This window comes from Peromyscus leucopus, chromosome 12, assembly GCF_004664715.2.
Source record: "Peromyscus leucopus breed LL Stock chromosome 12, UCI_PerLeu_2.1, whole genome shotgun sequence".
Lineage (NCBI taxonomy): Eukaryota > Metazoa > Chordata > Mammalia > Rodentia > Cricetidae > Peromyscus > Peromyscus leucopus.
The window spans coordinates 60,295,768-60,322,045 of record NC_051073.1 but is presented as its reverse complement, the minus strand read 5'-3'; the positions used below and the strand labels follow the sequence as shown (position 1 = coordinate 60,322,045).

At 47.7% G+C, this 26,278-nt stretch overlaps 1 protein-coding gene across 1 annotated transcript in view; it reads right to left on the bottom strand.

The window, feature by feature from the left end:
* Nucleotides 1-15,017, bottom strand: part of Pdia5 (protein disulfide isomerase family A member 5) — a 94,534-nt gene extending 79,517 nt beyond the window's left edge. Inside the window, exon 1 of the mRNA XM_028886316.2 lies at nucleotides 14,759-15,017. Within this exon, the coding sequence (XP_028742149.2) occupies nucleotides 14,759-15,007 (249 nt within the window). The 5' untranslated portion in view covers nucleotides 15,008-15,017. The remainder of the gene's footprint in view (nucleotides 1-14,758) is intronic.
* Nucleotides 15,018-26,278: the final 11,261 nt, after the last annotated feature.

The following is a 26,278-nucleotide window of genomic DNA, read 5'->3' as shown; positions in this document are numbered from 1 at the left end:
TGATCTAAGTTCAATATTCAGTATCCACGCGATAGAAGAACATGGGACCTGGATGGTAGCACATGCCTTTAACCCCAGCACTCGGAAGGCAGAGAGAGAATCTATGTGAGTTCGAGGCCAGCCTGGGCTACAGCGCAAGATCCGGGACAGGCACCAAAACTACACAGAGAAACCCTGTCTCAAAAAAAAAACAACAACAAAAAAAAAAAAAAAAAAAAAAAAAAAAAAAGAAGAGAATGGACTCCCATGAGTTATCCTCTAACCCCAATATGCATGCACAACCCCCCAATAATTAAATGTAATTTTAAAAAGTTACTTTAAAACTTAAAAACAAATGAACAAACAAAAAAAATCTCAAGCTGTACAAAAAACACTTCAAAAAAATGTCAAGGTCACAAGAGACAAGGGAGGAGTCACCCCAGGGCAACGAGAGCCAAAGGACATTGGGCACACTGGTTTGAGCCTGGGCCCCATTGCAGAGTTGGCCCTATGAATCTGTGGCTGACACACCTGCAGATTCCATCAACTTCAGATCGAAAGCACTCCTAAGAATTAGCCTGGAAGGACTCATAGAATGATTGTTCTCGTCACAGCCCCAACAACACGCTGATGTTCACACAGCATTTACCCTGTACAGGCATCACAAGCAAGCCAGAGATGACTCGGAGTGCACAGACAGGGTTACATATGTATAAAACACTGTACTAGTCTTAGGGATCTTGGCACTCGTGGATTTTCATATCGGCAGGGTTCCTGGACTCATTCCCCAGGGGCCACTAAAGGCCATCCGTTCTCCTTTCCTGATTTTGATCATTGCATTGTTAGGTAAGATAATATTCCCACGTTTTAGGAAATACAGTCATGCATTGCTTAATGACAGGAATTAGTTAATTCTGGGAAATGCAGCTCAATAGGGCTGAAACACTGCTGTGTCACGTGACTGCTCTGAAGCATTTAAGGAGCAAAGAACATCATACGTGCTCATTATACATGCAGAGGAAGAGTCTAACTAAATGTGATCAAATGTAGTCATGGCTCCTGAATAAAGGGTGTATGAGAACCTTTTATATTCGTTTTTCATGCACCTCTTCTGTAAGGCTGGCACTATTTCCACTTGAGAAACAGAAAAACAAAACAAAACAAAAATACTTGCTGGGGATTCGGGACAGCACTAGGGAGATCACTCAGTGGTAAAACACTTGTGGCAAGTGTGAAGACAGGAGTTCAGATCCCCAGCTCCCATGTAATCAGATGTGGGGCTGGCTGGCTGGAAACCCAGCACTCCGGAGGGGAGATTTGATCCCAGGAGTAAGATGGCTAGACAGATGAGCCAAACCAGCTCTGGGTTCAGGTGAGAGACCCTGCCTCAATATACAAGATTGACTGAGAAAGACACTCAACACACACCAACCTCTGGCCGCCACGCACATGCATTCACACCCACATCCACATGTGAGTGTACACATTCTAACACACACACACACACACACACACACACACACACACACACACACAACCTGCCCAGTAAAAGAAAGAAAAAATAGAAATGGCTATAAGAGAGGGCTCAGATGCCACCATCACTTCCCACAGGCATGACCCCGCCCGCTTGCTCTGGCACGCCAGCACTTTTCCATGTACACACAGTGCCCACCTGTCCTCCTGCCCTTGCCCTACTGGCTGCTCCTCGACTTCAGAGGCCACGAGTTTTCTGTTTTGTTTCGTTTGTGGGGAAGCTGATTGGTTTTGTTTTTAGTTTGGGGGAGTTTGGGTTTTTTTGGGGTTTTTTTTGTTTTTTTGTTTTTTTTGCTTTGTTTTTTTTTTTTTTTTTGTTTTGTTTTGTTTTTTTTCCTTTACAGGAACTGGTATATAGAATTTGAAGAAAAACAGGACTGGGGCTGTGGCTCTGTAGAGCACTTGCCTAGCAGGCACAAGGTCCTGGGTTCAATCCATAGACACCATGAAAAGAAAAACCAAAAAATATCCTGCATGTAACACTCGCCTAGCGAATTCTTATAACATGGATGAGGGGCTAGACAAAATAAGCCTAATTTTTAAATATAAGTAACGTATGCTCTTTCAAAGGATGCATCCTAAGCATCTGCCACCAACCACATGGCAGAGCACCGCTCACAAACCAGCAAGGAAGGCTGAACCACAGAGTAAGTTTGGGAGTCACATCACCAGTTTCTGATGTCATTGTTTACCCAGTAGGCTTTGAAATACAATTAAAGCGTCCTGAGTCCCTGAATTGGGGGGGGGGGGACAGGACAAGCACATGCCTCTAGCTGCAGGTGGTGGGGGAGCTAGGTGTGTATTAAGAAGAAGGGCTGGAGAGATGGCTTAGTGGTTAAGAGCCCTTGCTGCTCGCTCTAGCAGAGAACCAAGGTTCGATGCTCAGCATTCACAGAGTGGCCCATAACTCCAGTTCCAGGGAGTCCAATGTGTCTCCTGACCTCCACGTGGGCCTTTAGGAGGTACTCAGCACTAAAGCTGCAACACTTGCTCAGGGTTACAGAGTAAGTAAGTGACCTCTGATTCAGACCCAAGTCTGAAGGACCCTCGCACCCAGAGTGGAACAAAGGTCACAGGCTATCCTTGTCCTGTAAACACAAAGCTAGCTACATTCTTAGACAGGCTGAACATCTGGAATCGGAAAATTGAAAACGAGGTCTGTGTAGCACAGGCTGGCAGTGACCCTCTTTGGTCAGTCTCCCAAGCGCTGGGATTACAGATTTGTGCCGCCATGCTTGGGTCCAAACACAATACTTCTAGAGTATCAACATGATAAGTGGACAATCGCACATCCAACTACACCTAATGTGTCCCAGTGCAAATGCAGGTACGCTAAAAGAATATTCCATAAAATTACCTTCAGGCTATGCATACAAGATGCATTTGAAAGGGAAATGATCTTCAGACATGGAACTCATCACCAAGATCTCATTATGTATACAAAAAGATTTAAAAAAAAAAAAAAAAAAAAAACAACCTTGAAATCCAAAATACTTCTGACCCCATCATTTCGGCTAAGAATCCTCAGTGTGTGTTTTGTTTCCTTGGAGAAATACTAAAGACTGCACAAGCCAGCTTCTCCCTGTATTCTGCACAGCACCAATGTGGCTGTCAACCAGGGACAAGTCAGGGGCAGGACAATTGATCCAGGAGCCTATAAAAACAGGTTTGCTTATCCTGAAATTGCAACTGCAGTGCATTTAACCAAGACGTAAGTCCCTGAGGCTTTTAATGTTTTGGAAAACCTCTTCTAGGGCCAAGAGGGCTTTGGGTGACTGCCAGCCCGGTGTGCCAGGCCTGCTAACGAGGATGAACTGGTAGAAACACTGAACTAGAGAGGTGGGGAGGGCAGGGAGAAGAGGAACAGGGGAGGAGGAGGTGAATTCCCACTCTGGAAACCCAATCAAGCCTCAAAGCTTCCCTAATTGATAAGAAAAAAAAGCAACTCAAGTGCTCCTGACCCACACAGTACACAGGCATGCTTTCATACGCACGACCACATTCTGTTCCCCAACCCACGTTTCCAGCCTTCCGGTCTCCACTCAGAAGCAGTCATAAAATCAATCTAGCGGGTGACACCTGCATCTTTTTCAGATGACATGAAACAGAAACATCAGGACGCCTGATAGGTGGCGAGACTAAGCGTTCAGAGAAACAGTTACATCTGCCACTTGTGTTGAACACAGGGTGGGAGACTGACGGAGCACTCTACGTCTAGCATGTGTGAGGCCCTGGGTTCAATCCCCAGTACCTCCACCAGCACCCCAAAAAGATGTGTACATGTTCTGGCTCTAAACCACTGCTGTGGGGAGCGGAACCACACACACACACACACACACACACACTTTAGAGGCATGAAAACTGAGGTTCAAAGCAATTAAAAGACTCGCCTCAGGCCAAGCCTAAGAGGGCACATGCAGAGCCTGCCCAGTGTGTGAACAAAGATCCTGTATTCTTCTCTACACCTGGCCGTGGGAACATTGCCACAGACATCTCTGGCGCTCTCCCCCATTCCCTAAGAAAAAGAGCCAGGGGGCCAGAGGCAAGTTCTCTTTCCCCTCTAGTCACTGAGGGTGACGAACTGAAAAGAGCCGTGACAGCCTGATCCATCTTCCTCCGTGAACTTGCATGCCTGCAGTTCGCTGGGAGCCCTTCACAGAATACCGAAAACTTCATGGGCTCGGGCCAAGTGACACGGCAGGACACTGGCGATACAGTGGCAGCATGGCATGCCGCCCCAGTCAGTGGAGAGCAGTAACCCTGCCTGCCAAACGACTGTCTGCCACACAAATTAACGCTCCCTGCTATAGTTTGGGTTTGGAATGTTCCCCAAAGGCCCAAGAGTACAAAGCTTAGCTCCCAACTGCAGTACATTATTGCAAAGCCAAGGAATCCTAGGACTCGGGCTCCTTCCTGCTCTGCTTCACACTCGTCATAAGGTATACAGGCCTTTTCCACAGGCTGTTGCTGTAACAGATGGTAGCACCACAAACCCAAGCCATGGGGCCCAGAGATCACGGACTCAAACCTAGGAAACCCGGAGCCAAAATAAGCCTTTCCTCCTCCTAAGTGAATTATCTTGGACATTTTGTTACAGCCACAAGAAACTGACTAAAACACCACAAATTTTCGGAGCTACATCCTACTCCTTCCCCTTTTTTGAGATGTCTCACTGTACCACCCTGGCTATCCTGGAACTCCCTGTGTAGACCAGGCTGACCTCATACACACACAGAGAGATCTTCCTGCCTCTTCCCAGGGCCTCCTGAGAGCTAGGGTTAAAGGCATGTGCTACCACGCACAGCAGTATCAGAACTGTTAAGTACATGCTTCCTGTAAATACAGATTTCTGGGCCTTACTCTACAGGTCTGAACGGCCCTGAAATAGGTTTTTATGCACATATTCTTTCTATGTATATAAGCTGGTTCAGGTTTATTGACCAAACCTTTGCTGGGGAAATCAGCACACTCTCTTAAAGTGGATTTTAGCTACAGCCTGACTGGAGAGGCTGCCACTGATGCATCTTTTAAAACCACTCTCTCAGGTTCCCCATGTCACTCCCATCCCCATTCATGGTCAGAACTTTCTATCACTTCCCTGTCCAGTCCTCATCCCTCTGAAATCTGGCCCCTGCCACTGAGATGGCTCAACAATGTCCCTACCCCACCTGTGGCTGTCAGGTTCTCGAAGCCTCTGAGGCCTCTGTGACCCTCCAGTCCCCCCTCTAAATCTCCCATCCTCTTCCTCTATATATATACACTGAGGCTTCTCTGGGCTCACTCAGTACCCTCCTTTGTCCACCCCATACTTTCCACAAGAGATGTCTCTGTAGAAGAGCACTCCAAAACTAATGTCTCCAGCCTAGGCCTCTGTTCTGGGCAACACACTCACTTCCTGCTGTCCTGGTTTGCCTTCTGTTCCTGTGATAAAAACACTCTGACCAAACACAACTTGGGGAAGAAAGGGTTTATACTTCATCTTACACTTTCAGTTCACAGTTCCTCACTGAGAGAAGGCTAGGCAGGAACTCAAGCAGGGCAGGAGCTTGAAAGCAGAAACCAGGAGAAGACTGCTTACTGGCTAGCACCCAGACTCACATTCGGTTACCTTTCTTATACAGTCCAGACCCATCTGCCTAGGGAATGGTAGTGCCCACAAGGGGCTGGGCCCTCCTCAATCAATCAGCAACCAAGAAGATGCCCCTCTCCCGCCACATGCCCACAGGCCAGTCTGATGAAGGCAATTCTTCGATCAAGGTTCCCTCTTCCCAGCTGTGTCAAGTTGACAACTGAGATTAGTCATCACATCTGCTCACTCAGCAGTTCTTACTGTGGGCTCAAGGATCAGTTAATTGTTAAAAAGACCTAATTCCCATACAAACCAACACTGAGCATATTTCAAAGTTTTACAATAAAGATGCATTAAAATAACAAGGCTAGGTCAAAAGAGGACATAAGGAGGTAAGCACAAAAATACTTTTTTGAAAGAGGTTGTTAGAAAGTAACATACTTAAGACCAAACTAGATACTAGGAACAATTGGGTTTCTCTTCCGGTTCACACAGATCATTGTAGCCTCCCCCAGTCCTGATTGTGGGCCCTGAAGACTAAGCTGAGCTCTCTCCCCAGGGCAGCAGAAAGCCTTCGGACGGACTTCTTACACTGCGCTATGCTATGACATCAAAAGTTCACAGACTGAGGGCTGGAGAGATGGCTCAGTGGTGAAGAGCACTGGCTGCTCTTTCAGAGGACCCAGGTTCAATTCCCAGCACCCACACAGCAGCTCACACCTGTCTGCAACTCCAGTTCCAGGGATCCAATGCCTCTTCTGGCTTTGCACATGGTGCTCAGATATATGCAGGCAAAACACCCACGCTTAATACAATGAAAATAAGTAAGTCTAAAAAAGAAAAAAAATAAAGTTTACAAATTCTCTTTTACTTCCAAATCTTGGCTAATTTTTTTAATGCATCTGTACCTATGAACTTGACCTTGTTTGGTGCACAGGATCGAACCCAGGGCTTTGTTTATGCATTCCACCTCTGTGTAAGCCCTCTACCACTGAGCTACATTACATCTCTAGTATTTTGGAGCAATGTTTCACTATGCAGGCACAGGCCTGCAATTCATGAACCCCCTGCCTCTACCTCCCACATGTTATTATATACAGTGTGCACCACACCAGGCAGGAGAGTCTGTGACCTTGGGTGGAGAAAAGGTCTATCCTTATTCCGCCAACATCAGCGAACTTGTAAATGCACTAATGCTCACTGCAGCTTAGAATGGAGGTGGCACATGCCAGCAGTGACTACAGTCACTGACTCCACCAAGTCACCTTTCCTTTCTTGGAGCAGAGAGCTCCTGTGCTGTTTATCATAGGACCACCGCTCTAAATAACAGAAATTCTCAAACCTGCCATCCAGATCTTACGTGACTCACCAACCCAGCAAATCTATTACCAACAAGTTACGGCCATCTTACTCAACATGTGTTGTATTTCTAACTGCTTTCCTTTATAAATCCATGCATTCTGAGACCTTTACAAACACTATTTTGAGACGGGGCCCTTGGCCCCCGGGAAGCCTTTCCTCAGCTCCCTGCATCAGGTGGGGGATGGTAAGGCAATCCTCTTGTTACTGTGCTTTCTCTCCCAACAGCTCATCTCTGAATGACGTCACCGATATTTGACTTGGCCACTGAAGGAAGGGTGGCACTGGTCTCATTTATCAGTACAGCCCAAATGTCTCAGCACAGGACTCGGCTCATAAAAGTTTTCAAGGAAATAGCCATTCTAGTAGGAAGAAGAAGAAGAAGAAGAAGAAGAAGAAGAAGAAGAAGAAGAAGAAGAAGAAGAAGAAGAAGAAGAAGAAGAAGAAGAAGAAGAAAGAGAAGGAGGAGGAGGAGAAGCAGCAGCAGCAGCGACTGTCAAATGGCCAAACTCCTGTCACACCCTTAGGATGCTGGCGCTGGTCCAGTTCCTCAATGGGCACCTAGAATATTCTGCCCAGGATGCAGCAAGGTGAGGCCCTTTGATGAAAGGAAAGAAAACCCCTGGGGACCCTTGCCTACCTGACCTAACAATGGAGGTTACCTCTGGGCTAGGATTCTTATGGCTCTCCACCTGGACCCTGTGAGCAAGCACTGCCAACCAGGACTGACGGACCCTCTGACAAACGGGGCGCCGAAGGGCTAGCGGAATGGCGGCACTCTCTGGAGGAGACAGAACTCCACCCCTGCTCCAGAAAGCTGTAATGAGCCGAAAACTGCACATACAGCCGGGGCCTCAGTGTGACTCCGAGGAATAAAGAAGATGTAAAAAGGCTATTCTAACCTCATGCCATCTGAATGTCATTAGCCCCCCGGTGCACGATCGCAAAGCTAACAGCGAGCAAGAAGTGCTGGATGGCAGGCATGCGGCGGCGGCGGAGGGTGGCCAAAGGGGACACAAACCGGAGCTACTTGGAGAGGAGGAAGCCAGCTGGTACCTAGCCAATGGCTCCTCCCATGCTATGGCCATCAGGAAGCTACGGGGCAAGTGATACCGCCACTCCAGAAAAAAACAAGGCCAGCTCCGCTGCTTAAACGCTCGGGGCAGCTAATGCGCCTTCACCTTCGGAGCCACATACCCTCCGTTCTTTTTGGTTTGTTTGCTTTTTCGAGACAGGGTTTCTCTGCATCATTTTGGTGTCTGTCCTGGATGTCGCTCGACATGTCTGTCCAGGCTGGCCTCGAACTCACAGAGATATATGCCTGGCTCTGCCTCCCGAGTGCTGGGATTAAAGACGTGTGCCCAGCTCGCTCGGCTCCATACCCTCCATTCTTATGAAAGGGCACTGCTCCCCACCTCATCCATAGACTAATCCCTCTCTGGGGTCACAGTATTTAACCAGCTAAACTCACCATTATTAGCATAGGACCTAACACCACACTGAAGAGGGTCACATGGATCAGCCGGGTCAACCCTAAGTCCCCCTCTACAAATATAAGATTTGTCACAACTCCAGTCACTATAACAAACAGCCGGAGACTTGGAAGCATGCTGCAAGACAGGACCAGCAGCAGAAGGGACAGAGCAGCCCACCACAGGGGAGCAACAACAACCAACGGGGTGGGGGGTAGGGGTAAAACGTTAGGACTCCTTCTGTCCCCAACTGGGTCCAAAATACAGCAGCGAGAGGTTAGGGCAATACAAGGCGTAAAGGAACTTATGTTCTTCTTCCAGCTGTTTCTAACCTGGCCACCTGGTTTCAAAACCAAGCACACAGAACTGCCCCACAAAACAAAACCACAAAGCTGGGGTGAAACCCTCTAGGGATTAATGTGGTCTGCTCGGTGTGTCTCTGCCCCAAGAGAGGATCGACTTTCAGAAGGAAGGAGGAGAAACAGAGACTTAACCCCTCAGCCTCTTGGTAGGCACCCAACCAATCCCCAGGTGTCTCCACACAAAGAGGGGAGGTCAAGGTCGCAGCAAGAGGCCCCCCAAGGAGAACCCCAGCAGCAGCACAGGCCCCACCAGGCCCCACCACGTGGCACCTGTATCACATGGTCTCTGGCTCACACCAGCTAGTCTGGCCCACCAATGCATGTGACCTACTACCCTTTACCAACGTCCTATGCCTCGTATTCAACAGCTCGCTGTGAGGCTAAGGCTCCTGCGGCTGCCAAGGCCCGTGCTGCCCGCTTCTTTCATGGTTTCCGCCCAGCAAAATGGATACTCTTACCACCATTTACAAACAAGTGAAGCAGGGCCCAAGGCGGTGCAGCTACAGAGTATCAGCTGCCCGAAAGCCGGCTTGCTTTCCAACACATCACACTTGACTCTAACACATAACAAGGAGGGAAGAAGCAAGAAGAAAGTGTTCTGGGCAAAGCCTTTCTCCTCAATGCACTGTCCCACGGTGTTATTAAAAGGACCACCTGCATCTCTCTCCGGTCTACAGAATCCAGTCTCAGGGCTCGGCAGACATTTCCACTTTGCCCTTCTTATTCCCCAACACCAGACTCTGGGCTCCGCTTCCCACCAGCTGGACCTCTCTCCTCTCTTGCTCACATCTCAGTCTTGGAGGCTTCCTTCCCTGTGGGCAGCATTCACTCTTTCCACCAAATGCTCCTCCATCACCCACATGCCCGGCGCCTGGGCTAAGGGCCTACCACTCAACAGCCAGGCAAGGATCGCAACAGTCACAGGGTCTGAGCTCCACCCTCCCTGTGAGACCAACTCTTTCCCGGGGCCATCTCTGGCCACTCAGCACCCGCCACCTGCCCTTGGCCTAAATCCCCAGCTGTCAGCACCTGGCCTCCACGTCGATATAGCTCCACCTATGTACCCCCACACATCTGTTTGCAGACTTCGTTGGTAATGTGTTTATTTCTGTGGGAAAAGTGCACTCTAAGCTCCAAGCAGCATTATCAATGGCAATTAGGTCCCCAGGCCAGCCCACAAAGGCCTATTAAATATATAATGGTGCCAGAGGAAAAAAGAGAACCTGCCTGACTGTATCCTAAGAGCTCTGCAGGCGAGGCCACGGGGCGAACATGCCTTCCGAGCCTGCACCCACCATCCCCTGGGCTCTGAGCTTCCAGCCGCCACAGGGACCAATGCACCGGAAGCAAGCTGGAAAGGGCAAGGGGAGGAACACAATTCATAATTCAGCAGGCCTGGCTCTCCTCTCGGCTCCGCTGAAGGCTGAGGGGGGTGAGGTGTCATTCATGGGCAGAGTGCTTGTCTAGCGTGCGTGGGGCTCGGGGTTCAATTCCCAGCACCGCAACGTAAAGACCACTTCTCAGATGTCACCAGCTCATGGACTATTTTGTAAATGTGTTTGTAAATATAACATGTATTGTCTATTTTTATATAAATGTTATCAAGAATTTTTTTTTTTTTTTTTTTTTTTTTGGTTTTTCGAGACAGGGTTTCTCTGTGTAGCTTTGCACCTTTCCTGGAACTCACTTGGTAGCCCAGGCTGGCCTCGAACTCACAGAGATCCGCCTGGCTCTGCCTCCCAAGTGCTGGGATTAAAGGCGTGCGCCACCACCACCGGCCAAGAATGGGCTCTTTTGATATGAAATCTCAATATACTACCATTAGGTTCGGTTTCCAAAGACACTAAACATCCTATCCAAAATACAGACATGGAAAACTACATGTGTGTGTGTTGCTGGGGAGTGAACCCAGAGTCTCCCACATTCTAAGCAAGTTCTCTGCCACTGAGCCACAGCCAAAGCCCGAGACAAGTTTTATTCATTTAAAGTATTTTAGTTTGTCGAGACAGGGTTTCTCTGTGCAGCCTTGGCTATCCTGGAACTGACTGTGTAGACCAGGATGATCTCAAACTTAGAGATCTACCTGCCTCTGCCTCAGGAGCACTCAGATCAAAGGCGTGTACCACCACCCAGCTCCTAGGCTAGTTTTTAACTGAAAATATTGGGATTCATTAAAAAAAAAATCCATCCACTGTTATTATTTTTGCGGTCTGTTTGCACACTACTGAAAATTCTGCCACAGCCAAGCAATGTCCTTGGCCTGACATTTGAGAGCCATTGAACTTGGAGACAGCCACTGAGCCCTGACAGGACAGTTCTCTAGCCTGGGATTGCCCACTATACAATAAAGCATGTGTGTGCGGCCCTAGGGGAAGGTAGGGCTGGGCAGGAAGCTCCAGCTGTACAGGAGGAAAGCGGACTCTTCCGTCAAGTGGTCCTGGCCTCTCTAGTCTGGGAGCTTCTGTGGCTAACTTGTCCCAGGTACCACCGGGGACTTTTCTAGAAGACTAAAAAAGGCTGCCAAGAAAGCCTTTAAATTTTTTTAAACTTTTCTGATAATAAACATATATACATATATATCTCACTTAAAAAATATAATAAATAATAATCAAAGAAGCAAACAAAAGTCACCCACCATGTCACCTTCTAGAACAATCAGTATTTCAACGTTCTAGTAGTTCTTTGTACACAGCTTCATCCTCTCTGAAGTCTAGTTCAGTATCTTGGCTTTTATAACTGAGCATTTTTCCTCTTTAGATGGTCTTCATCCACAACTTAGCATATCTGAACAAGAAGCATTCATTGTATTAAGCGTATTTCTTACAACCACGGCAACGGACCGAATGTTTGGTGTACTCTAAAATTCATATGTTGAAATCCTAACACCGTCCACACTGTGATGGGAATGAAGAGTTGGGCCTTAGGAAGGAATCTGCATGAATAGGACTCATGCAAGGCGGTGGTTGTGGTGGTGGTGGTGGTGGTGGTGGTGGTGGTGGTGGTGGTGGTGGTGGTGCACACCTTTAATCCCAGCACTCACTCGGGAGGCAGAGGCAGGCAGAGCTCTGTGAGTTCAAGGCCAGCCTGGGCTACAGAGTGAGTTCCAGGAAAGGCACCAAAACTACACAGAGAAACCCTGTCTCGAAAAACCAAAAAAAAAAAAAAAAAAAAAAAAATACGGAGGGGTGGGAGGGGGAGTGGCCAGAAAGCTCTCAGGTCCTCTCTGTTACACAGGATGCAAGAAATCAGCAGTCAGCAGCCTGGAAGAGAATCTGCCTTAGGACCTGACTGAGCTAGGGCCCTGACATCAGTCATCCAGCATCTGAAACAATGACAAACAAATCTGTCATTATCAGGACCCAGTCTACTGTGTATTTATTATAGATGCCCAAACTAACAAAGAAACATTACTTTCTAAAGTCTGAAAGAGGCCAGAAGGTATTAAACCATACCGCTACTATTGAGGAATTAAATTACTTCCATATTTTGTTTTTATAAAAGATGTAGTACATGTGCAGCCCTGAACTCAAATCTCTGTAAACCCCTTCCCATCACAGTTTCCTCTATTTGAGAAGGGTGGCTCCCAAAGCTCCAGTGGATGCCCGAAACTGCAGATTGTACAGAACACATAGACTTTTTCTCTCACACACCCATATCTGTGATCAAGTTTAATTTGTAAATTAGGCAGGGATCTAAAATAACTAATAATAATGAAACACAGAAGTTATTACTATACTGTCATAAAAAGTGAATGTGGTCTCTCAAAGTATCATTTTGTACAATGCTCACTTTTTTTTCTAAGACATGGTGCCTGGCCTGAAATTCTGAGGATGACCTTGACTTCCGGATCCAACTGCCTGGCTTTGCACCACACCCAGTTTATGTGAGGCTGGGATCAAACCAGGGCTTCGAGTTTACAAAGCAAGTGCTCTGCCCTCTGGGCTGTGTCTTCAGACCCCACCTTCTTCTTACTGACCACAGATAACTTAAAACTGGACAGTGAGACCATAGATACGGGGGATACTGAAGTTTTTTTCTTTTTCTTTTTTCTTTTTCTTTTTTTTTTTTTTTTACAGTATTAAGAATTGAGTCTAGCACATGCTAGGCAAGCACTCTGTCATTAAGCTGTAGCCCTCACCCTATTTTCCCATTTGAAACATGGTCTACCCAGGCTGCCCTTAAACTTACTCTGTAGCCCAAACAGAACTTTCGATCCTCCTGCCTCAGACCTCCTGGATTCCAAGCCTGTGCCATCAGACCCAGTAAGTACTTTTTCATATCCCTTGAGCCACACCCAGTGGCCTTCAGTCAATCCAGAGTGAACAAAGAACCCAAAGTGCTCCCAGGGACCTTGGAGGCCTTTATCAAATCCACATGGCCCGACCAGCAGTCACTTATCACTGCTGGATTCCAGGCTCACATCCCTCTACCTCACACCTGCCAAGTCAACTCTAGGCTTAGGGGAAAGAGCCATAAAATGCCTGTTTAGGACTCCCAGTTGCCAGTGCTTTGGGCAAACCTCAATGCTCTTTCATATTGCCCGTGGGGTACCTGCAGACCTCGCCTGGAAGTATACTACACATTATTCCTGGACTTTGCTCCGCCCACTTCAGGAATGCCACAGGGACTCTTCCTCAAAGATAACGTATGGCTCTCCCGAGGCAGGCTACCAGCAGTTAGGGCATGAGCTCTTCCTGCTCTTGTCCTTCTCTCATTATTTGCTCACAGGATTGACTGCTGCTCAGCCGAAGGCTGACACCTGACAGCAGGCACAAAGTGTAGTTTGTTCCCCACCCCAAAATTCAACCCGGTGGCAAACAATGTGGTTGATAAATGTTTACAGAGTAAAAGTTCAGACTCCTGAACCCTTGTTTTTACTGGAGGGAGGGAAAAAGGAAGAAAGCAGAACCCTCCTCCCTCAGAGTTCAAGGACTGACATCCTGGTGGGAGGCAGACCTGCTGGCTCCAGGAAACTGATGGCAAACATCAAGGCCACCACCACCACCACCTTACAGGGTCTCTCCTAGAGGGAGGACACAGAGCAGGGAACAGGGAGTTTCCTCGAGGCTACTCCTTACTGGTGACCCCCAAAGGACAGGGCACTGGGAAATAAAAGTGTTTAAAGCCACTCACTCCTCCTCCCCCCAACCTGCCCAGCATCCTTGCCACACCCAAAGGGAAAACAGTAGAGTGGCAGGGGCAGGAAGTCTTCCGAACTGATGGTAGTGGTAGAGGGAGTAACGAGGATGGACCCAACACGAGGAAGACAAGAAGTTACGAGAGAGATGTGGAAGAAGGCAACAACATCCCGTCACACATCCACAGCCACACCTCAGCCCCGGGGGCACACCCATCCCCACTTCTCCGGGGGATGCCCCGGAAAGTCTCCCATCCCCACACGGTATGCACCCCGGTCCACCCCTCCTCCACTCCTGTGTCCCTCCAGTATCATTTTGCAGTCTGCGGAGCTTGTCCCTCCGACTCCTCCGCGGACCCATCTGACAACCTCGTTAGCGGGTATCTTTACTGTCCCCATCTCGTGGAAGAAACGCAGACCCGTTTAAAGATCCGCGGCGCCACACTGCTCGAAAGTGGCCCGGGCTGGAGCCGGCGTCACATGGGTGTGAGAGCAGAACTCCTGGAGGTGGCGACCCCACCCAGCCCGCCACTCGCCCTTGCTCCCGGGGTCCAACCCACGAGCAAGGTCTCCTGCTGCTCAGATGGAGGGCAGCTTCCACCCGGCACTCACACAGGTGCAGGCGCCGCCCGGGAGGGTCCTGCCTTGGCTGAGGGCGTCCCAGACCTGTGCCCCCGCAAAGTTGTGCTGGACCGCGAACCCTGAGCAAGGGATCACCCGGCCCGGCCCGGGCGGGGCGCAGAGGACCAGGACCCCGCTGCCACCCGGCGCGCACGCCCCCAGCCACCCCGGACCGCGCGCGCCCACGGCCACGCGGAGCGCACGTGTCGCCGGCCCGGTGCCTCACCCCGATCGCCAGTAGCAGCCCCCACGCCCGCGCCATCCCCGCCGCCTCCTGCCGTCTGCGCCCGGCTCCCGCGCACGCCCGCCAGCTCCACCGCGGCCAACAGCAACCGCCACTTCGCAGCCGCTCCCCGCCTCCGAGTTCCCGGTGCCACGTCTGCCAAAGCATGCGCACCAGGCTAGGAGAGGCGGCCCGGAGAGGTGCCTGCCGGGAGTCGTAGTTCACGAGCCGCTGAGGGGGACGCCTCTGCATTGGACTCTGCTCTGGGGACACAGAGCAGCAGCAGCTGCGGGCAAGTGGGGCGGGGAAGCCGGGGAGTAGGGCCAGTGGTTCACTTGGAGACCTTGCTCTGTGCGCGCAGAGCTTCAGAACCAACAACTCACTCTGCCCCCAAAGTCAATTTACCCACTCAGAGGACTAGGAGGCAACCCGGAGAATTCCAGTCATTTGACTGTAGATCCTAATTGTAAAGTCTAGTGTGGCCTCTGGAAGAGGAAAAGCCCTCTGCTTCCCAGGCTCCGACCTTCCTCTTTTTTTCCTTGGCAAAATTTTATTGAGAGGTCTGGAAACAATTTAGAGATCCCTAAAAAGTTAAGCATAGATTACCATATGATTCACTTATTATTCCTTAGGCATAAGCTCATTTCATAAGAATTGAAAAGGGTACTCACACAGTACTTGCACACACCAATGTTCCTAACAATGCTGTTTACATTAGCCAAAAGGTAGAAACAAGCCAAATAACCTCAATGGACAAATGGAGAAAATGTGATATACACCCACACAAAGGAATACTATTCAGCCAATAAAAAGAAGGAAGTGCCACCATGTGAACAAATACCAAAATACGATGCTGATTTTTAAAAAGACAGATACAAAAGGTCTCACACTCCATGGTTACATTCATATGAAATATCCAAAGTTTGTAAAAGATATGGAGAGTGAGCAGATTATTGGTTGACCTGGGAAAAGAGAGGAATGGAGAGTGACTAATGGATTCAGGGAATATGGGGGGAAGGCTGTTCAACATTGTGAGTGCATTAAATGTCACCAAACTGTGCACTTTAAAATGGCAAATGAATGTCAGCTACCTGAGTACAAATTGTAAAATGGGGGCTGGAGAGACCGCTCTGTGGGTTAAGAACCCTTGCTCCTCTTACAGTCCACAGTTTGGTTCCCAGCATTCATGAGGCAACACACAACCATCTCTATCCCCAGTTCCAGAGGCTCCGATGCCCTCTTCTGACCTCCAAGGGCACTGGGCATGCATGTGGTACCCATAGATACATGTAGGCGAAACACCCATACACATAAAACATTTTTTAATGTTAAAAAAAAAAAAGTCCTCTTTTGGATCCACTTTGCCATGCCTGCCTTCAGCTAGGAATGTTTGTGGGGCACCTACTCTGTCCTGAGGATGCAGGTGGACAGAAGTAAGATGGACAGTGGAAGTTACAGTCAGGAGTTTGGAGATGATCTCTGAACGAACCTTGCCCGCTGTCTACAGGTTCGAGGCCACATCTAGAAGTCACCCTTGCCTCACCCCTTCTCAAGAGACCCACCTAATTCCTTGCCATGTCCTGTCGATTCTACCTCCAAAAAAAGGTATTCTGCCACCCCCTGCTGTCACTGGTGTGTCCCACCTACGCAAGGGTGGCAGCAGTGTGTGCCTGCTATTCCTAATAATCCATGTGGTAATGGCACTTGAGTCTTGCTAGTCACTTCCAAAACCTATTTAATGGTCTTCTGTTACCCTTCAAACAGTGGCTCTCAACCTTCCTAATGCTATGACCCTTTAATACAGTTCCTCATGTTGTGGTGACCCCCCCAACCATAAAATTACTTTTGCTGCTACTTCATAACTGTAGTTTTGCTAGTGTTATGAATCATAATGTAAATATCTGAAATGCAGGATACCTAATATGCCATCCCTGTGCCATTTGACGGCCTACTGGGGGGTCTCGACCCACAGGTTGAGAAACCACTGCCTCAGACTAACAAACCCCTCCAGGACCTGCAGCCCTGTGTCTGCCCTCTGGACCGCATCCAGATCCTCATCCCTCTCCAGCCAGCTCAGCGTCTGTCACTCATACCTTTACTTCCTGGGACCCACCCCCAGAGCAGCTCCTACTTCCTGTTCTTTCCAGGCCTCTGTTTGACTGGCACATTCTAATCCTCCTGGAGCTCTCCTGTGTCCCCATCCACAGCGAACCATAAAACAGTTTCACCCTCCCCTCCCTGAGGCCCCCTAATTCCCTAGTTCTCTATCCCTGCTTTGCTTGCACTGACCACAGTCTGCACTTTTCATTCTGTCTCTCTTCATGGGTTGGTTCTACATTCCTAAGTTCAGCCAACTGTGAATTTAGAACATGCTGTAAAAAGATCTCCAACTCTACTGACCCGGCATAGATCAATGATTCCTTGTTATTGTTCCCTAAAGAGTACAGTGTAGCAAAGCATTTGCATTGCATTAGGTATCGTAAGTAACGTAGCGCTGATGTGAAGTGCACAAGAGGAATACACAGGTTCTGTGCAAACGCGAAGCTGTTTTACGTGAGGCACTTGAACAACCTTGGAGTTCGTTGTTTGTGAGGACCGTGGGGTGTTCTAGGAGCCATCCCCAAGGATACTGAAGGACAACTGTATTTTGTTGTATTTGTTATCTGTGGCTCCACCAGGAATGTGTTTCCCTTCTTGCTTACCATCCCACTTCCAGAGCCTGAGGCAGGACCTGAGCCACGGGTGTCTCCAGTGCTGCGTGGGTGAACAGCCCTACAAAGTCCTGTTGGGGCACTTTGGAAAACAGGTGGGGAACATGACTTCCTCGATGCACTCGGCAACTTCAAGCTCACAACCCACATATGGGAAGGTGAGCCATGTACCTCTTCTCTGTGAGTCTATTTCCTATCTGCACAACGAAGTTTGTGAGAAAAACCAAACCTCTCTCTGTTGTAAGCATTGCAATCCTTGGGATCCTGAAGTCGGGAGCCAAGGAATAAATACCACAAGTCACTGTAAGTGTAGCAGCTTAGAACCCTGCTCCAGGGAAAGGTTTCCCCAATGTAACAACTCTGCTGAGGCAGGGCAGGGTTTCCCCAACCGAGATTGCTACAGTTCTGTTCAGGTCCCCGGAATACAAAAACTCAGCTAAACTGTTACAACCGAGCTTGGCTCCACCCAGACTCCATCTCTGCTCTGGCGAAAGAAAGTCGTCACCCAAACCTCATTCAAGAGGTGTATTGAAAGGGAAGAACCCACCAAGATAGTTGCTTCTGTCAGGGTAGAAAAAGGCAGAAGCAAATTGAACAAGCTCGGGCTTATATGGAGCTTCTTAGGGGCGGAGTTTTTCTAGGGAGAAGATTTTTCAGGGTGCCAATTGGTCAGATTTCAGTCGCTTAAGCTTGGACAAGCTCAGATTGGCTACAGTTCGTGATCAGGGAATTGGTTGGTTTTCTGCTCAGTTGGTCAGGGGCATATTTGGTTCTGGTTTCAGGGTCAAACTGTTTCTTTCACTGGCCCTTTTTTAACCTTTTGGCTCTAATTTCAGGGCCAGGGCATATTTCTTTCACTGGCTTTGATTTTAGGGCCAAAGTTTGTTTTTCTGGCACTGGTTTCAGGGTCAGGGTGTTTCTTTGGCTCTGGGTTCAGGGCTAAAGTGTTTCTTTCACTGGTTCGGGTCTCAGGGCCAGGGTGGATTTCTTTCACTAGCTCTGGTTTCAGGGCCAGGGTGGGTTTCTTTGGCTGTCCATTTTACCATACACCTGTGTTAGTGTTGTGTCCTTGTGACAAAATGCCCGCAGAATAGTCTTAAGGAAGGGATTGTTTGTGTCAGCTGGGTGTTTTGGTGGGGAGGGCACGGAGAAGCGCAACAATTCTCACCACGACCAGGATGCAGATCCAGAGATGCCCGAGCTAGTCCATGCTAGCTGACTTGCTTCCTTTTTTTCCTTATTCAATCTGGATCCTCAGTCTTTGGGAAGCCTATATTCAAGGTGGGTCTCTCCCAGACCCCCTTACTTAACCATCTCTGGAAACATCTTCACAGATGTGCCTACAAGGATGCTTTCCTAATTACCCGGTTAGCTTTAACGATCAGCTTGTCACAACCTACAATTATCTAGGAAGAGACTCTTTACTGAGTTATCTATGTGATATTGGCCGATGGACGTGTCTGTGGGAGATTGTCTTCATTGTTAATTGCCATAGGAGGGCCCAGCTCACCACGGAAGACACCATTCCTTAGGCAGATGGTCCTTGTCTTAGTTAGGGTTCCTAGTCGTGTGGTAAAACACATGATCAAAGCAACTTGGAGAGGAAAGACTTTATTTCCTTTGTCAGAAGCAATGTTAAGTGGAATAGCAACCAGGATTACCTGTGGGTGCCATGGGCCCTGGCCCCCGACTGGGAGTGGCTGCGGCCTTGCTTGCTTGACCTTGATCAGATGTCCTCCCTATTCAGATTCCCTGCCGGTATCCACCCTTCTGAATGCTTAAGGGAAGTTCCTTGTTTGTGTATCCTGCATTTTGGGCGTTAACTACTTAGATGCAAGAATGTAGAACATTGGGTCTGGAATGTAGACCATTGACAGCGAACTTCTGCCCTCCGGGGGTTCCTCCATTTGTGCTGTAAGCCTGTATGTATTTAAGTTTCTTCCTCTTTCAATAAACGGCATTCGACATCCAATCGTATGGATGACCCGCTGTCTCTTGTCTCTATTTTTTAATCCGCAGCCCTTCGCTCGGACATGGTGAACGGTTATCGGTAATGCGGGCGTTACCGCTACAATTACCTTCAAGTTTTCTGCCTTGACTACCCTCCATGATGGACTGTAACCTGGAACTGTAAGCTGTCTTAGTTAGGGTTTCTATCGCTATGAAGAGACACCATGACCACGGCAACTCTTATAAGGAAAGCATTTCATTGAGGTGGCTCCATTACAGTTTCTGAGGTCCAGTCTATTATCATCATGACTGGGAGCATGGTGGCGTGCAGGCAGATGTGGTGCTGGAGCAGTAACTGAGAGTCCTACATCCTGCAGGCAGCCAGCAGTCGACTGAGACACTGGGTGGTATCCTGAGCATAGGAAACCTCGAAGCCCACCCCCACAGTGACACACTTCCTCCAACAAGGCCATATCCACTTCACCAAAGCCACACCTCCTAACAGTGCCACTCCCCATGAGCTTATGGGGGCCGGTTACATTCCAACTACCATAAGCAAATAAACCCCTGGGAATTTATCACAGTAACAGAAATGAAACTAGAACGCTAAACTTCTAGGTACTTCTCAAGTCAATCAAGTTGGCATTCACGATTGACCATCAGGTCTGGGAATATGGCTCAGTATTACAACAAGCTTTGGGTTTTGATCCACAGCACCACAGGAAACTGGCTGTGGCAGCATATAGCTATAATCCCAGCCCTCAAGTGTGGGAATGAGGATCAGAAGTTCAAGGTCATCCACAGCTATGGATGAGTTTATGAATGAGACTGTCCTGTCAGAAAAAAAAAAGAATCATCCATCTCACATTGGTGGTGGGAATGTAAGGTGGTCCCCTGCTTTGGACAACTGTGTATATCAACTATGCTTTAAAGTGTTTGCTCCAGATTTTTTTTTCTTAGTAGCTATTATGGGCTGAAATGTGTCCCCTCTCCAATTCATATGTGGAATTCCTATCTCAGTGCCTCAAAATGCGACTGCCTTTGGAGGCTTTAAAGAAATAATTAATAGCCGGGCGGTGGTGGCACACGCCTTTAATCCCAGCACTCGGGAGGCAGAGGCAGGCGGATCTCTGTGAGTTCGAGGCCAGCCTGGTCTACAGAGTGGGTTCCAGGAAAGGCGCAAAGCTACGCAGAGAAACCCTGTCTCAAAAAAAAAAAAAAAAGAAAAAAAGAAAAAAAAAGAAATAATTAATAAAGGTTAAATGAGGTTATTGGGGTAGGCCCTGCCTATATAAATGGGGTCCTTATAAAAAAAAGACGAAGTTAGGACACAAATACAGAGGAAAGGCCATGTGGAGACAATGAGAGAAGATAGTATCGATAAGGGGGAAGAGAGAGAGAGAGAGAGAACAGAGAGAGAGAGAGAAGAGAGAGAGAGAGAGAGAGAGACCCTCAGAAGATCCCAACCCTGTCAGCACCTTGATTTTGAACTTGTAGACTTCTAAGCCATCTAGTCCCACGTGCTCTGTTATGGGAGTTCTGGTGAACTAAGAATACCCTACCTGTCCTTGAACAGAGGATGGATAAATAAATGGTAGCATAGTCTGGAATCAAAACAAACAAACAAACAAAAAAACCCAAAAACCGTAAAACCAAACTACTGTTCCATGCCAGAACGTGGATGAATCTCAGAACTCTGATGCTGAGGGGAAGCAGACAGACCCAAGGAAATTCTCACTGTTAACCTGAAGTTCAAGAGGCAAGGGGGGTCCGTAAATAAAAGCAAGTGGGATGGAGCAGAGAGGGAGGCATTGTGGGAGAGATCGTGATTAAATGATGGTGGCCTGCTGACTTATTGCATAAAAAGTCATTTATTAATTGAGCTGAATTAATTGCCTGGGCTGTTATAGTAGCATTTGTACAGTGACATTATAAAAGTCTAAGCAAGGAAAGGCTTGGTGGATCTTCTAATCATTAGGACTCCTTGTAACTGAAGTGTCTTCTAAGACTGGATCAAGTTCCTGGTCCGTGAAGCCTTGAAATTCAATCGTCAGAAATGAGAAAGAGAAAGGGGGAAGGAGGGAATGTTATATTGCATTTTCCTCTAAATTGAAGCATATCACTCTGGGGGGCGGGGAGCTCTCCAAGACTCAGAAAGTTCTAAAGGGAGGCCCTTTAAGACTCAGGAAGTAAACTCAGAAGTATCAGTGGGTCCCTAAAACTTAGCAGTTTCACAAGGTCCCTCTTTCACCAAAGTTACATAAGCCATAAAGACAGCTGAGGAGAGGAGAGTCCAGCCTTTGGAGTTGCCTGCAAGTTGTGCAGAAAGTTCCAGGCTTCCAGGAATCATCACCCACACTGGGGTGGGCTTCCAGTGAGACGCAGCTGTCTGTAAGTGATCCCACATTCTAAACTCACTGGCTCACCAAGTTAAACTCTGGCAGTATCGTTGCTCTGGTGTATTGTCAATTACCTATCTAGATTGAGTACACATTAATACATGTCTCCCCGGGAATAATGTCACACAACGGGGAGGGAGGATAAGAGGGAGGGAGGGAGGGAAAGAAGGAAGGAGGGAAGGAGGAAAGGAAGGGAGAGAGGAAGGATGGGAGGGGAGAAAAGGAGGGAGGGAGGGAGAGAGGGAGGGGGAAGAAGGAAGGGGGGAAGGGAGGGGGAGGGAGGGGGAAAGGAAAGAAGAAGGAAGGAGGGAGGAAGGAAGGAAGGAAGGGAGGGAGAGGAGGAGAAGGAAGGAAAGAAGGAAGGAAGGAAGGAGAAGGAAGGAAGGAAGACAACCACCCAGCCCTATGACTGAGAGCTGAGAGCCAGGTAACCAGAGGGCAAGGGACTGAGAAGAAAGAATAAAAATCTCCAAGAAAACAGACCATTTCATTCTGCAATTGAAACAAGCTAAAATGCAATTTATGGATCTTCCGGGAATGTTTAGCAATTCTAAGCTTCATTCTCCTTGAAATATTAGGAGGCGAGCACAGGGCAAGTGCACCCCTCCTCCATTAGGGCCTGCAATGGGAACCATCCATTTTTCAGCACCAGCCCCTTCGGGCCCAGTTAGAGAAACTCCTATCTTGTGCTGGATTGTGAATTTGACCTCACCTTACATTCATGTAGATAACCCCCTCCATCATGTCGGCTGGCATGAGGACCAACACAGTGACCATTTTGTGACAATCACCATGATGGGAATTGGCTCAGATAAAAAGAAGGGGTTGGGGAGTCAGGGAGAAATACTAACGAGACACAAAGGAATGCGTTCTGCCTGCTTCCGTGTGTATAAGGCCCATGAGCCAAAAGGAACGGACTTTTAGTGGAAGAGCATGAGGGGTCGCTGAAAGGGGTCCCTTGGGATGCTGGCAAAGTTCTCTTCTGCTGTCTGAATTTAGATGCATGGGTGTGCTCATACTGTGAAAATGTATCATACACATCCACAGACTACACTGAACAAATACTCTCTTCCAATAAAGTTCACAATTTGAAAGAAAAAAGAAATAAGATGGAGGTAAGAAAAAATTAGCTCTGAATAGAGAAATGTAAAAAGGCACCAGGTCTCAAAAGAGAAACAGCTAAGACATCTTCTTGGTAACATGTAGGCCTGGGTGAGAGAGCCAACAAAAAGGAATTGGGCCATCTGACATTGCATAGTACCCATAGTTTCAGGGGCTTATAAGGCTTTGACCCCACCCATCAAATCTACCTTGACTGGCTGATAGCAGACCCTCACTAGCCATTGTCTTATATCCCACCAGCCCAGGACTCAGTTTCCCTTCTCTATAATCCCACAACTTTCTGTGTAGACCGTGGTCCTTAAGAACAAGGACAGTGATAAAGTCACAGAGACAGAAAGGATAACAGTGTATTCCAGAGGCTGGAGGGACAGACCAACAGGGATTTGTTTAATCCATAGTTTCCAAACGAGCATTATGTTACTATACCCAGGACAATAATCACTTATTCACTCCAGATACGGCACCAAGGACAGACCAGAGTAACAATTTTAGCCACAGATGAAAGGTTTGGGGATTTAGTTTTTCTGGGGAGGGGTTACTCAGCTGCATCACCAAAAGCCTTATCCAACAGGTGTAATGACTCAAAAAAAGCCACATCACAAGAGGGCCTCATGCCCAGTCAACCCTCCACCTTCTATATACTGTAGTGCTTCCCAAGATCAGGTACAGCTGGAACAGAATTGCTTGCAGCCATGGCTCAGGTGTGAGGCTGGAATCTGAGGTGTGGATCTGCTGACCAGTCCCCCCACATACACCACACACACACACACACACACACACACACACACACACACACACACTTCTACCATGGAATGTTTGTAGGGCCCATATCATGAAGGTCTCCCGCTGGGAACCATAGAAGCCGTGATTTCAAGACACAAAGGCTGTGTCATATACCTCTAAACGACACAATTCCACAACAAGGGTGTCTCCGTTTCTTTCCTGAATGCTGCGATGAAATACTCCTGATGAAAGAAATTTAAGAGAGAACTGGGCTTACAGTTCCAGGTTACAATTCGGAGCTGGAAAGAACCAGTCATACTCCATCCACAGTCAAGAGCAGAGGAGGAAGGATCAGAGTGTGCCTGCTAGTGCTCCTTCTCTCTTTTCCATCCAGTCCCGGAAATGGCGCCACCTACATTCTGGGTGGGGCTTCCCATCTCAATTAACTCAATTAAGAAAAACCTTCAGAGGCACGCCCTCAGGCCAACCTAAGCTTGACAACTCCTCACTGAAACTCCCTTCCCAGGTGATTTTACATTGTGTCAACAAGGAAACTAATCACCACGACTGGATGATGAGCCCCTCTGGAGATGACTAGCGGTGATGATTGCCCAACCACATGGGTATTCCTGATGCCGCTGAATTGTGTGCTTAGAAATGGCTGCTGAAAACGGAGAGGGACCTTTTCAACAGAACCAGGAAAATTGAGTATCTGCGCAAACGCATGAGATTGGACACCGGTTTTATAGCATCGTTGAAAACGAACTCACAATGGATCAAAGCCTAAATAAAGGCCAGCAAGATGGCTGGGCAAGTAAAGGAGACCAAGCCAGACAACCTGTGTTCAGTTCCTAAGACCTACATAGTTGAAGGAGAGAACTGACCTCCCACATCACTGTGGTACATGTGCATGTCCATGTACCTAAGAAAGCACACACACACACACACACACACACACACACACACAAACTAAATGTAATTTTAAAAAACTTCAGGGAAAGCTTCATAACATTAAATTGAGCGATGATTTCTTAATATGAAGTAAAAAGTCCAGGCAATAAAAGAAACATTAGACTATGTCAGAATTTGAAACTTATGTGCATTAAAGGACTCAGTCAAAGTGATAAACTTCAGAATATGAGAAAATGCTTTTAAATCATGTGTTTAATAATGGAGTATTATCTGGGACATAAAAATAACCCAACCACAAATAAATAAATAAATAAATAAATAATAAAAATAAACACTCTGGGGGTCAGCAAGTTGGCTCGGTGAGTAAGGGCACTTTTTCCTCACAGCCTCATGACCTGAGTTCGCTCACGTAGTGGAGAGACCAGACTCCTCCAAGTTGTCAACTCTGACCTTTACACAGACTGTGGAACGCTCTAAAAAACGAATGGAAACAGTTGCATAGATTGATCTGAGTGTATTGAGATCTCTCCGGGCAGTTTCTTCCTCCCCATCAGAACCCCACCCTAAAACAGCCAATGAAATGATCCGTTACTATGGATGGGTTACAGAGAAACAGTTCACATAAACCCTCTGTCTCCCTGTAGTCAGCGCTCAGTTTTGTTGTTGTTTTTCTAAGTAGAAGTGTGGCCAAAATTGCCAGCACTGCCACAAAGCTGTTTTCCTGAAGCAGTTTCTGTGTTCTGTCTGTGTTCAGAATTCCATAACACAGATAAATAAAAAATTAAATAGATAAAATCAAAGCTGGCTTTTAAATGAATTAAAAATCTGAGATACACATTATAAAACGCACACCAATTTTCTCACTGCTATTAATCATGAGGAAAACACAAACCAAATCACAATGAGAGATACCACCTCACATCTAAGGTGGCTGCTGAGAGAGAGAGAGAGAGAGAGAGAGAGAGAGAGAGAGAGAGAGAGAGAAGGGAGGAGGAGAGGAAGGAAGGAAGGAAGGAAGGAAGGAAGGAAGGAAGGAAGGAAGGAAGGAAGGAAGGAAGGAAGGGAAATTACTGGCAAACATGTGAAGAAACTGGAATCCATATAAATGGCTGTGGTGTGGTCAAATGGTACAGTTGGAATCCATATACACTGCTGTAATGTAAAATGGCAGAACCCTTTTGGAAACTAGTCCTCAAACATTTAATTACCAAGGGCTGGGGGACAATTCAGTGGTGAAACATAAACCAAAAACTGAGTCTAAGACCCAACACTGCCCCAAAATGTAATTATCATGTGACCCAGCAAGGTTCTTGAAAAGGCCTGTGTAGCCCATGTTCACAGCAGCATTATGCCCAATATCGGAGATGAAGAAGTAGCCCATGGTTCCATCAACATGTGAATGGACAAAAAGTGTGCTCTCGTGGGGAATAGTAGCCAACTGTAAGCAGGGAGGGGGTTCTGACATGCTCTCAACATAATGAAACCTGAAAACAGTAATGATTAAAACAAGCCAGTCTTGGGTTAGAGAGATGGCTTAGCAGTTAAGAGTATATATACTCCTCTTGCAGAAAACTAGGGTTCCATTCCCAGCACCCAGGTCAGGCAGTTCACAACCACTTAAACTATGGTTCTAGAGGATCAGACTCCATCTTCTGGCTTCCACAGTCCCCTTTACTCATGAGCATGAACGCGCGCGCGCGCGCACA